Below are 13,923 nucleotides of genomic sequence, written 5' to 3' on the forward strand. Positions count from 1 at the left end.
CAGAATTCTGCAGATTCAGGTTCCCTGTGTCAGGGAGCAGCTGCTGCTGCAGGGGAGAGTAGGAAGCACTGACAACCCATGGGCTCTGGAAGCCAATGGGTGATGTCACAACTCCCTTACCCATGGGAGCTTGATTTGCAAAATCATGTGACCTAACCTGAGATAATAGGTAAGTACACAGATCTTTTTTTTTTATACAGGGTATGCAGAACAGGTAGAAGGAGGGATAGGGAACATGTTTATTTTGGCTTGTCCTCCATTTTAATGCTGAACTCCAGGAAACCTACTAAAACTGTTGCGGGGCTGCACCCACTCAGCAAGAGTTAACTTTTCGTTTCGGCCTTGGGGATTTGAAAAAGCAGATTTGCCTTCTCAATCCTCTGCTCCTGTAGACTCCTCTCTAGAGCAGTCCCATCAGCCTAATCTTCCCTACACTCAATCTAAAGTCCTCTAATGTCATCAAGACCAATGCAAGGTCTGCAATGCATGTGAAGATGCTGACAGACAGTGCACCATTGGAGCATGGGCGAGTGCCGCCTGCCAAGAAAGCAAGTATGTAAATGTACTTTTAGTGTCCCCTAGACTAAACAAGCAGGGAGCAGCACCTACACTGCAAGGGATATTTTTTTGGTTTTCTGCTGTTGAACTTTAGGAGGGGGAAAGCAAAATGAGGGTTAATAGAGGCTTGATTATTAACACAAAGCTTTCTTTCTTTAGTGGAAGTGTCCATTCCTTGGGTGGTGGCAGTATTAACTCAACACAAAGTCGGAGCGATGGCTTTAAGACCAGCCCAACTGTGGTCGTGCACGAAAGTTCACCAACACAAAGTAAAACAAGCATATCTTCAAACTACAGCCATAAAGTAAGTTACTACTTATGAATCATTTCATTGACATTTTAAGGTGTGTGTACAAAGCCTTAACAGTATTATAGCTTTACCAGAAATGTGTGGCTAGAGAATACATGTCCAGAAAACATTAATATTATAGTAAGCATTTCACTGTCATTTTGGGCCTTCAAACCTTTGAAGTCTGTTGAGATGTGTTAACACATACATCTTAAGTGGCTGTAAAGTGAGGTGTGTGCTTCATGCCGATGGTAAACAAATGTACTGGAATTCTCTTCTATGTGATGAACAAGTAGAATGAAATTGCAAATGTTACTGGGGCCCCCGGAGTGCAGGTATGTTCCCCCAGATCAACGCTTGTTCCACTTAGCCTTTTGTATGCATTGCCCATGCGGAAAGCAGTTACAGCAACAAACACCATCTTTCTCTCAAAAACTGGGATAAATCCCCGTGTATGTAACCTGCCATGATACCCAGCTGTGCAACTTTTTTATCAGTTCTATTAGACCTCTTAAATCCATATTGGCACATTGCTGCAAACTAGCACAACCTTGCATTCAGTAGAGACAACACAGTAGTTATAGCCAAAATTATTTTGTAGTCAACATCCAAGGGAGGAAGAGGAGGCCCTTCAGACCACTAGCAAGGGAGAAAAAAGTAAATTAATGGATTTATCTTTATTTGTTTGTAGCATAATCAGTCTTCGTTTGTTGTTTGCAAATTGGGTTTGCCAGCTTGTTGGTCTAGGAAAAACAAGGAAACTGATAAATAAATCTATTTATAATCAAATACGTCTCAAATTAAACAGAATAAATTTGACAGCCAGTATTCTGCAAAAAAGGTATTGCTATTTCAGGAGGTTCCGTTTCACTTGATTGGTGCTGATGCTGACATAGTACCCCTCCTGCCCCAAAGCACCCACCGCTCCATGTTGAGGGCATGTTGCTTGGTATGGTTCAGAACGCTCGCTCGCCCCCCCCCCTTTCCTGACCTGCCAGGCTGCATGCTCGGATAAGGGTCTGGTATGGGTTTTGGGGGGAACCTACGCATTTTTTCTTTTTACATTTTGGCATGGAATTCCCCTTAAAATCCATGCCATACCCGAAGGGCCTGGTATGGACTGGGGGGGGCAGACTCCACGCCATTTAAAAAAAAAAATGTAATCTGTATTGTATACATTACAGCCACAAGCAAGTTTGAATTACATTTTTCCTTTAGAAATGTCAGTATTGATGCAGCAGGCTCCATACATTGTACAGATGCGCCACTTTACAGGCACACAATTTAAAGGAGTTTTTCATTTTAATTGTTTCACTTAAGGCATCTTTAAAATCACTGCTCTTTTAACCACTTGCCTACCGTTCACTTTCACCCCCTTCCTGCCCGTGCCAATTTTCAGCTTTCAGCGCTCTCACATTTTGAATGACAATTTTGCGATCATGCTATGCTGTACCCATATGAATGTTTTAGTATTTTTTTCACACAAATAGAGATTTTTTTTTGGTGGTATTTAATGACCGCTGGGTTTTTTATTTCTTACAAAAAAAAAGACAGAAAATTTTGAAAAAAAAAAGGTTTTCTTATTTTTTGTGAGTAAATTTTGAAAATAAATAATTTTTCTCCTTCACTGATGTGCGCTGATGAGGTGGCACTGATGGGCACTGATAGGCTGGACTGATGAGGTAGCACTTATGGGCACTGATGAGGTGACACTGATGAAGAGGTACTAATATGCTGCACTGATGGGCACTGATAGGTGGCACTGATGGGCAGCAATGATGAGCACTGATAGGTGGCACTGCTGAGCACTGATAGGTGGCACTGAGAGGTGGCACTGATGGGCAGCACTGATGGGCACTAACAGGCAGCACTGATGGACACTGATGGGTGGCACTGATGGGCACTGACAGCCGGCACTGATGGACACTGATGGGAAGCACCATCAGTGCCCATAATCAGTGCACATAGTGCTGCCAGTCAGTGCCCATCAGTGCCTAGATGAGCAGGCACTGATGGGCACTGACTGGCAGCACTATGGGCACTGATTGTGGGCACTGATGGCGGGCACTGTGGGCAATGATGCTGGGCAGTAATTGGCACATTATTTACATTTTGTGTAATCAGGGCACTGATAATCAGTGCCCTGATTACTTGTACTTGTCTCCCCTGTGAGGAGGAGCCGCTGATCGGCTCTCCTCGCCTCACACTCTGACAGTGTAAGGCGAGGAGAGCCGAATAACGGCACTTCCTCATTTACATGTGACCGGCTGTGATTGGACACAGCCGATCACATCTGTAAAGAGTCATGTCATTGATTCTTTACCGAGATCGGGGTCACGCCATGTGCTAGCAACATGGTGCGGCCATGATCGCCGCTCCGCGCGCCCGCAGGGGTGCGCGAGAGAGGCTGTTCTGGTGTGCCGTCATTTGACGGCAAGCGGTTAGCTAGTGGTTAAAAATTATTGTTTTTTTTGCATTGATGCATGTTCCTCAGGGCAGTACTCTGGTCCCCGTACACTTTTTATGGCAATAACTTGCATATAAGCCTTTAAAATGAGAACTTTTGATTTTTTATGTTGTTGTCCCATAGAGTTCGTATGTTCGCTAGAACTTTTTCCCTGTTCGAGATGTTCTGGTGCGAAACAAACGGGGGGGGGGGGGTGTTTGGCCCATCCCTAGTCGAGAATATGTAATATATTGCTGGGGCAGTCACTCACTAAGGAATAAAGGAAAGAAAAGGATGACAGTCCCATAACCAGCAATGGCAGTTACCACGTTGCTTTCCTGACAAGTTCCTTTAAATTTAAACCTGTCACTTTCCCCCTTCAGGGTAGTCTGAAAGATTCTCTTGATAAGACGACCCCCAAGTAATGTGGATGATGTGAACTTCTCCCCTTCTATAAATAATGTAGTGGTTAATATCTGAGTGACCATTTACTAAAACAAAATAGTGTAATGTGAAGATGGATAGAAAGCCTTTATCCCAGTGTAAGCTCTTTTTTTTTTTTTACCAAACTTTTTTAAATTAATTTCACAAAGTGACTGTACATCCAAAAAAGTATACAAGGCAATACAAAGTACATACTGTGTACAAAAATTAAATAGGAGCCAGTCACATCATACAAATCACATATGGAGTTTCTTTTCTGTGAACAGGAATACACAACAGATAAACAGAGCAACCAGCACTCGTAAGACATTTTATGCAAGGAAGTATACTTTTTCTACTTTCGATAGCAAGGAAAACAAGCACAAAACAAAACCCTGAGACTCTTGGTGGATTTGAGTCGTAGACGTCTATCCATCACTACCTGCGGTGGGGCAAGGCTAGGATTGTCTAACCAATTCTGCAAAATGAGACAAACCTTTGGCGTAGAATTTTGATGGCAGTAAGCCAGTTCCCTAAATAAGAGAGAGTTGACATAAGCAATCCACTGCTTTTTGATAGGCACTGTAGATGCTATCTAGTGTTGGGAAATGACTGTGTAAGCTTTATCACAGACCAACATACTGTAGATCCTATATAGGACTAGTAAAACAGGGCTAAAGCAGGTGACAAAGCCGGGGTGGGGGGTTCAGGGAAGAAAAGGGGATGTCAAATAAATCTGTAATTTTTCCCTGCTTGAGTAAAGTGACAAGATTTATGGGTTTTTAATGATTGATTAAAGATATATTTGTTAAAAAAAATACAGCAAAAGTATTTTTCTGCATGGTTCTTGATTTCAAATTTTACATTACAGTTAAGTTTTTGTAATATTAGGAAAAACTTGTAAAATGCTATTGACTGAAGGAGTTTTTAACAAAATAATTTTTCTTCCAGATTTCAATAGCAAGTGGAATAAAAGCTAGTTCTAGCATTCCTGAGGACATTTCGAAGGGGCATAGAAGAAAGAGTTCTGGAACACCTTCTCTAGCTTTGTCTAGGGTGTCTGTAGCATCCGGTAGGCCTTTCAGCTGTTTCTTGCTGTAGTGTCATTTAATACAGTCATGTAAAGCAAGGCAGCTGTTCTACTGCATTTTTTCCTTTCTTTTCTAGCTGTTTCAAATATTTTGGTCACTGCACAGTTTTATCGCTACCTGTTTGTCCTGCACATGATGTCTAATATTAAATCTATATAAAACTGTAAGACTAAATTTAAATATTAAAGCGAGCCCACCCCGGTCTATCCATCTTTAATAATAATTAAAGGCTAACTACCCATCCTGAACCTTGCTGCATTACACCTATATTTAGGGTGTAGCCTACTGTATAACTTGGGGAAAACGGGAACCCCCCCCCCCCCCCCATTACAGCATGCAGGGGTTAGTCTCACTTGCAGCCACTGTCACTTTTGAAATTTGCTCAGCCCAGCCGTGAGGGGTTCTACCCGTACAGCCACATCATTCATTCACAGAGATATGTAACTGAATGAGCTACAAGTCCAGTCTGCCATTGCAGCAAGTGGACTTGTATGTCTAAATGGAACACATATGCAGTTATCAGAGAAAGAAATAGAAAACTGATTTCTACCCAACATGATTATCTTGTAGTATGTATGAGATAGATAGCTTCTACCCCACACCTGAAGACCCCACAGTGCATTGCTTTGTCACCCTTGCAGATACATCTGAACACAAATAGGTTTTCCATATTTACAATGAAATGTCAGATACTACTAAATTAAATATTCCCAGAAACAGAGCCCATGATCTTAGACATAATGTGAATACTGGGTGGGTGCCCTCTGTTGTCTAGTTCTTCCTGCAGGGTAGCCAGAGAGAAATCTGCTAAAGTATGTGGTACAGGAGCAAGGAAAATGCAATGCACCATGACCAGTAAGCTAGGAAAGAAGTAAAATGACTTCCTGATATAATAGGACAAACAATGAGATTAGAGATATAAGAAGAACATCACAATGGGGATGGGGGGCTGCATAGTTCATTTGATCTGCAGCTATCACCAACCTGAACTAAGCTCTACGCATAGAGAATGTTTATATGAAAAAAAGTTACAGGGATAGTTTTGAGCCAGTTTCTGGTAATGTCTTCTCATTAAATTAATCATGGGAGCCATGGGCATCCGCAGGTAGGGGCAAATGCCCCCCCCCCCTGGAATCTCAACCTCCCCTTTCAAGTGGTTGTTAAGCCACTTTATACCATCCTGTCTGGTCTGTTTAATAATCCTGTGTGTCTGTGTATGTGTTTTAAAAAAATAAGCCGTTCTTTACCAGTTTTCAGGGGGCCGAGCGCCGCTCACATGACCCGTCGGCTCTCTCCTCTCCCCATCTGACAGCTGCCTGCAGCGGGCAGGGCCGAGCCATCCTCACTGATTTCAGTCGGGAGGGGTGGGGGAGAGGAGGAGGGAGGCGGCGGGTCACGTGAGCGATGAGTGGCGCTTTGAAAACTTGTAAAGAACAGCTTTTTTTTATAAAACAAACACAGACACAGGGGCACACAGGATTATTAAATAGACTGTAGACAGGATATGAAACTTAAAATGAAACTACAGCAGCAGGAGGAGAAGGAGGGGGCACTGACACAGGAGCAGACAGGCAGGGAGAGAGGGGGGAGAGAGGACAGAGGAGGACAGGAGAGCACGTAAACTGACCACAGTGTCAGGGCTCAGCAGCCATGGTATACCGTGGTCAGTTTACAGAGGGGAGGACAATGCCAGGCAGGATCAGCCAGGCATTTTAGGTGATATGGGGAGGCCAAATTACACAGCAAAGCACTGTGCTGTATAACATGCATTAAGGGAACAGGATCAATTTTTTTTAGGTTAACAAATGCTTTAAAAATAAATGCTGCTGTTTGCTCTTTAAAAATAAAATAAATAAATATAATGACTAAGCCCCGCCCCTTCATGACATTGTTGAAAAGGGGCGGAGCATGGGTGACCTTAAAATTATGCCCCCCCCTGAAAAAAGTTCTGCGGACGCCCATGATGGGAGCATCAAGAATGTAAGCTGGTAATGGCAAGCAAAAGAGGCAGACCGGGAGCTAATCATGGACCAATAGATGGCAGAATGGAAGCTAAACATGCAGGAGGAGAAGGAATATATTTAGCAGTAGAATAGAACTAGAATGGTTTCTGGTTGTGGACCAAGGGGGCATAGGGGAGGTAGAGTGAAAGCAGCTGATAAATGGGCTTGGAGTGGAAAGAGGAGCAACAGTTGACCATAAAACATTTAGAGAGTGAAAGTAGTGACTAATCCTGGAGTAAGAGGAAGACAGGCAGGGTATGAGCTGATTAAATTGATGATCATAGATGGGGGGGTAAGAGAAAATACAGTGTCTGTTCACCATCAATTGAGAGAAGATGCTAAGTGTGATCTGATAAGGGACCATTAGGAGAATGGGTGGTGTCGAACTGGCACGGGTGTTAAAGGGGAGGTTGCTGAGCTGGAGAGAATAGGGGCAGAGTGAATAGCAATTGTTGCAAAGAGGTGATGGGGAAGGAGGACAGGAATGTACTATAAGATACTATAGGAAGGTTGTGTTTATTATCTTTAAAACTGATAGATATCCCTTATTTGCATTTGTTTATTACTTTTGCATTAGATGCTCAGTTGAAGTTGCCCAGGTTTGTGACAGGTAGCCAGTGGATACATTTGTTGATCAAATAGTGTCAGTACTAATTTAGAAAAAAAAATAAGAATCATGTGTTGATTGATTTTGCTCTGTTATATAGCACTGACTTTTACTAATAAAAGACATCACACGTATTTTTAGATCGCAGTCGTTCGGAAGTGGATCTTAGTGGACATTATGCAGAGGGAAAAGAAGACACAGGAAGCATCAGAAGTAAATCTATATCATTCCCGGGGGGCTTGAACACAGAGTTGGTGAGTTGCAAAATAGGCTAACCATGAAAAACTTGGCTTGCTCAGTACAACCCACTGAAAAATATTAGTTCTTGAACAGATATTTGCTGTTATTTTAGTGTCTGCTAGCTGACCGCCTGTGTCATTTGTTCATTATTATTCATTATCCTGAAATGTCATGCTTTGGAAATGATCTGGATATTCTCTATGGCATGGGATGAGTACAGATGGTCTATTTGTGTTTATGTGGAATGCATTCCAAGCTTTCAGTGATTTCTGTTTATCGTAGGCCTTCAGGCTTTCTCCTCCACGCCTGCTGTAGATTTACCATTAAGAGCAGGTTGTTCATCTTGGCTTCCATTTCCTAACATCATAATTCTGGCGTTACAAGTGTGCTTTCATTACCTCATTTACATCCCGGGGTATGTGGTTGATTTCTCAAACCATGTTCCAAAAGGAATAAAACTGAAAATGAAAAATTGAGTAGAACATCACAGATTCATAAAATGGGAGTTTTAGGTTTTTTAGATATTTTTTATTTATGATTTAGTATTCCATTTATTATGTTTTGTACTAAAACATGTATTTTACTTAAAGTGATACTAAAGTCTTTTTTTTTTTGGCCTAAAAATAACTAACATGTTATACTAACCTGCTCTGTGCAGGGGTTTTGCACAGAGCAGCCCTGATCCTCCTCTTCTCTTTGGCTCTCAACTCTTTGACTCTCCTGGCCCCTCCCTCCTGACAAGGAGCAGCTTGCTCTGGGGGGCACCAGAGCCGAACCACAGCTCCATGTGTTTATTCAGGCCCCGCACCTCTCTTTTTTCTCATTGGCTCACTGACTTTGATTGACAGCAAAGGGAGCAAATGGTGCTCCGCTACTGTCTCAGCCAATGAGGGGGAGAGTCCCGGGCAGCCAAGGCACTCCTGCAACATTGCTGGATAGAGATGGAGCTCAGGGGGGCTGAGGGGAGCTGCTGCACACAGAAGGTTTTTTTTTTATCTTAATGCATAGAATGCATTAATATAAAAAAACATTTTGCCTTTACAATCACTTTAAAACAAGTAGATCTAAAATATTGCATATGACAAGCATGACAGCAGTGGTAGACTTTTTTTTACTAATGTCATTGTTTTACAGTGTGTATAAATGTGTATTTGCAAAATGAAAAATTTTATACAAATAATTGACAAAATATACAAGTAATTGTAATTATACTGTAAGGCATGCCCACTCTTGCAGGTGGTTTCTAACTTTCATTTCCTTTGGTCGGCTCCTGGTCCCCAAGTCCAACAGAGCCAGCACCTGCTTCACAATGCAATTGTTCATGGCGTTTAGGCCAGGAGGATATCACATACACTGTGTGGCTGAAACCCTGCCTGACAGCTGCCACACCAGTTACCAGGGCCGTTAATAAGCTGTTTGGAGCCCGGGCCCCATCAATTCAACAGGGGGCCCGGTAGCTGACAAGGAGAAGAAGGGAAACCTGGACAGGAGGGGTTGCAGTGGCGCCATTTACTGAAACCCATCCCCTGCAGTTCCCTCCCTGCAGCAGCTGAAAGATGGCTTCTCCTCCTTTCCTTCCTGACGATTTCAGCTGCTGCAGGGTGGAACTACAGGATATCAGTTCCAGTGAATGCCACCCCTCCTATCTAGGTTCCCCTTCCTCCTGTTGCCCAGGACCCCTGTATGCTGCCATGCCCCTCCCCCCCCAGCGCTGCTGGCTACTGCAGGGGATGGTTAAAAATGGAAAGCCAGTAAGTGGCCTATAAATATATAATTCACTGGTGACTTCCTTTTCTGAATGAACTCAGTGAGTGATTGGTACCAATCACTCACTTCGTTCATAGCTGAAGCATAGTAAGCTTGTGAATAAATGTGGAGACTGTGCAGATACCTTCCTATTTATTCAGATCTTCAGAGAGATTGAGGACTATGTCCTCAATCCGTTTAGACCCCTGATATTTTCCTAAAGCCCCCCAACAAGCCTGTTAAAGTAAATATATATACTGTACATTTGCAACAGAAAAATAAAATTATAAAAATAATAAAAAATAAATAAAATTGTGAAAATAATTAAAAAAAATAAAATTATAAAATAAAAAAAAATTGTGAAAATTAGTAAAAAATAAAAAACATGTAAAAAAGAGGTCATTCACATGTATTTGTGCAGCTGAAGCCACCTGTTATTCTGTGGGAATGAAACAGCTGTACAAACCCAGCTGCAGGTCCTAATTCTACAAGGTGTGCAGATGTGGGTGAGTGACTCCAAATGCACACTGTCTGTGTTTGGGGCTGTACACCACAGGCCTGTTCAATTAGGACCTACTGCTGATTCACACTGCACCGTACCCATCTGAATTAGCCCCAGGACCTCATTCACACAGAGCTTTATTTATTAACGCAATACAGTAGTTTTAACTTTTGGATATAGCCGTAATCTTATAACTTATGCTATATTTGTGTCTGCTAATATTGATTTAAGTGTATTTTTAGTGAAAATATAATTGAGGGGGATGTCCATGGCCTTATAAAGTGAGCCGACGGGAGGTTTTTACAGTAGAACATACGATTGGTTATATGAGGGAACATGCAGGCTTTGTAATATATCCTCCTCTGGACCACAGTGCCCTATGGAAGGGATTTAAGGACCCAGCCAATATATAATTTGAAGCTCTATAGTGCATACTATTAACATATTTGGTAATGTTGGTCAATACCTGAAGACTTTTATTTCCAGTTGCTGTATACACCTTGGAATAATAAATTTATTTACTGGTTCAATTTCTGGAACTAAGCACATGGTTATTTTCCTTTTGGAGTAATTAACTAATTTCCTGACAGACTCCATGGCAGCATACGTTCGGGTAGGCTCCGCCTCCTCTCCTACCTCATAGGACCCCACTCCCATAAATCTTTGCTCCCTTTCAGCATCAGTGTTCTTTTTTCGTCCTCCTCATACATATGTCTGATGTTCCTACTATCTGGTCCTGTATATCGGTGGCAGACTGAGTTTTGGAGTCTCCGATAAACCCTGGCTCTTAGCGGGGTATGGAGGGGCAATGGAAGAGACCCTTAGCTGGAGCTATGTGGTTTGGCCGAGAGAGCCCTGCTGCTGCGGGTGGCCCTTTATTGCCTGAAGGCACAAGCCGGTGTTGCGTCTCCTGGACTCGGTTATGCTATCGGAGGGTGGTAAGCCCTTATATGGGACCATTTCTTTTTCCTCATTTTTATGCTTATCTTTCGTTTTTAGTGCCTTTTATTTTGTCTATGCTCGTGTCTAGGGTGTTTTTCTGTCAGTTATTGCTCAGGTTTCGTTAGTTCTGTGGCTTAGTACTTACTTATGGTGCTTCTTGGCCGCCGCCACGGTCTTTGCCGCTACTTCCGGGTTGTTCGGCGCTTCTGGGCATGCGCGGTACGCTCCGAGTATCGGAGTCGCCGCGCATGCGCAGTGGTGCGGTCTGACGTCACGCGCGGTTGCGCAATACGGCGTGTCACGGCCTGGCGGTCTATTTAAACTCAGAATTAGACCGGAGCTGGCGGGAAGGTCGGCATTCCGGTAGCCTCCCCCAGACTCCGGTCCTGTAGTCAAGGTAAGAAGGTTCCATCCTCTGGGGGTTTTGCTTCTGGGTAGATGGGTCTGATGTTATGTCCTCTTCCTATCAGGATTCCTATCTCTGAATAGTGCACCATTGTGTTTACTGGAGCAATGGACTCATCGCCGCCCCCTAGTGGCCAGCCTGCTCTTTCTAGGTATGTGCTGGTTTTATCAGCTTTAAATGTCTGTTTTTCTTTCATCTTCCTTATGGCTTGTTGTATATGTCTGTCTCAGCTCTCTTAGGTCTGATCAACAGCCCCGCACACGCAGCGAAGACAGTCATGCAAATACGTAACACCAGCGCTCCTCATCTAAGTCTAAGCGCAGCTCCTCCCACAGCAGGGGACGTGAGCACCATTCCTCCTCGCACCCTGGCAGCTCAGAACGCCCGCAGGGGAAAAAATGCTGGGGTTGCCGTACCCTGATACCAGACGGTTCCTCTTTGTGCAAACCCTGTTATACCCAAGCTACGGGTGAAAGGGAAAAAACGGACAAACATATTGAGGAGGTGGTACGCAGAGTTTTAAAGGACTCTCTTGCTGATTTGCATAAGCCAAGCACTTCTGCAGGTCCGTCACGCTCTCCTGACAGAGATTTGTCGGTTCAGGATCCGTTTGAGTCCTCCCAACCCAGCCATACATCTATCCTCCCGTCTGAGTCCGATTCCGATTCGGATGACTCCGGTACTGGATTTGAATTTGCCCTCGTGTCTCCGTTAGTTAAAGCGGTGAGAGAGGCCCTTGACTGGGAGGATCCTGCTGTCTCTTCTCCTAAGCAGAAGAAATATTTCAAGCAGTTATGCAAAGAGCGTTTAAATTTCCCATTTCTAGAGGAACTGGGAGACATAATGTCGGAAGAATGGAGCAAAGTGGAAAGGAAAAATTCCATGACCACTAAAGTAGCGAAGCTCTATCCTTTTAAACAGGAAAAGGTGAAATACTTGGAGTCATCTCCTAGTGTGGATGCAGCAGTGATGCGTCTGGCGAAACACGTCACTCTCCCAATGGAGGATACAGCATCATTTAGAGATCCTTTGGATCGGAGGATTGACGCTGATCTTAAGCGAGCATACCTATCGGCCGGCATGGCCTGTAAGCCAGCAATGGCTTTGGCTACAATTTCCAAGGCTATGGAGGTTTGGGTTAATGCCCTTGAAGATACTCTTGGAGGAGTGTCGGAGGAAGTGCTCCAAAGTTCTCCTATACAGGAGCTGAAGATGGTCGCGGGCTTCTTGGGGGAGGCTTCCTTAGATACTATTCGCCTTTTGGCCCGGGTTATGCTGGCCTCTGTTACGGCCAAACGTGCCCTTTGGCTTCGGCCCTGGGTTGCCGATGCTGCCTCTAAACAGGCTTGGTGTAGGATTCCCTTTGAGGGTTCTTCCCTCTTTGGGAATAAACTAGATGCAGCCATAACCCGGGCCACGGGTGGAAAATCTGGGTTCCTGCCTCAGGACAAATGCCCAAGCAATCAGAAACGCTCTTTCCCAAGGAGGCAAAACGCTAATCGTTCTAGGGAAGCGCGCAGCTACAAACCAGGTAAATCCTATGGGAGAAGCTGGAAGTCAAGACAGTCCTCCTTTCAGAAAGGCCCCAAGGGCTCTTTGTCCGGTGACCGGGAGGCCACCAAATCCTTTTGAGGTTGGTCCCGTCCAGTCTGTTCCGGTAGGGGCCAGGTTGCTCCAATTTCGGAACGTCTGGGCGGCCTCGATCCAGGATCCCTGGGTTCTGAATGTTGTGTCGCAAGGGCACTCTTGGACGTTCAACAACGTTCCCAAACCCAGGTTCATCGCAACTTCCCTTCCTCCTGCAGCAGAAAAGAAGAAGGTTCTTCTCAGTTATGTAGATACCCTACTGGATCAACGAGCTGTCGTACTAGTTCCCGAAAAGGAAAGGGGTCAAGGAGTATATTCGCCTCTTTTTCTTGTCCAGAAAAAGAACGGCACTTGGCGACCGGTAATAGATCTAACTTATCTCAACAGATCTATACGTCGAGAGAGATTCAAGATGGAGTCCCTAATTACAATACAGCACTCGGTTCTCCCAGGAGATTGGTTGGCATCAATAGACCTAAAAGATGCGTACTTCCACGTTCCTGTGGCAAAAGAATATCATCAGTTTCTCCGATTTGCTGTCAATCATGTCCACATGCAATTTACATGTCTTCCCTTTGGGCTCTCGACTTCGCCTCGCACCTTCTCCAAGACGCTATTGGCAATCGTGGCTCTCATCAGAACCAGAGGTATCAGGTTACATCATTACCTGGACGATCTCCTTCTTCTGTCCCAGGACAGGTCCCAGCTACTGCTACATCTGGAGCAGGTGATTCGTACTCTTCAAGAGTTCGGATGGATTCTCAATCTGGAGAAGAGCCATCTGGTGCCCACGCAGTCCCTGGTCTTTCTCGGAGCACTGTTCAATACGGTGAATTGCACCATATCTCTACCAGAAGAGAAAATTCCAGTGGTCCAGAGCAGGGTGGCTCTCGCCCTCGCTGCCTCCCAGCTCACTGCTCGTCAGTGTCTAAAGGTGGTAGGGACTCTAGTGGCTACCTCACCCATGGTGAAGTGGGCTCTGTGGAGGCTGAGACCCTTTCAGAAGGGGTTTCTCCACCAGTGGACGACAGAGAACCTGTCACAGATTATTTATCTAACACCATTCATGAAGGGGTGTCTTCC

The 13,923-nt window shown here is 44.3% G+C and overlaps 1 protein-coding gene across 1 annotated transcript in view; it reads left to right on the plus strand.

Annotated features, from left to right (window-relative positions):
- SYTL5 (synaptotagmin like 5) overlaps positions 1-13,923 on the plus strand; it is a 370,633-nt gene that overhangs the window by 255,267 nt on the left and 101,443 nt on the right. The window contains exons 9-11 of the mRNA XM_082245444.1: positions 718-862; positions 4,668-4,788; positions 7,559-7,671. Of these exons, the coding sequence (XP_082101570.1) occupies positions 718-862; positions 4,668-4,788; positions 7,559-7,671 (379 nt within the window). The remainder of the gene's footprint in view (positions 1-717; positions 863-4,667; positions 4,789-7,558; positions 7,672-13,923) is intronic.

Source organism: Pelophylax lessonae (genome assembly GCF_965119305.1).
Source record: "Pelophylax lessonae genome assembly, chromosome: 2".
Classification (NCBI taxonomy): Eukaryota; Metazoa; Chordata; class Amphibia; order Anura; family Ranidae; genus Pelophylax; species Pelophylax lessonae.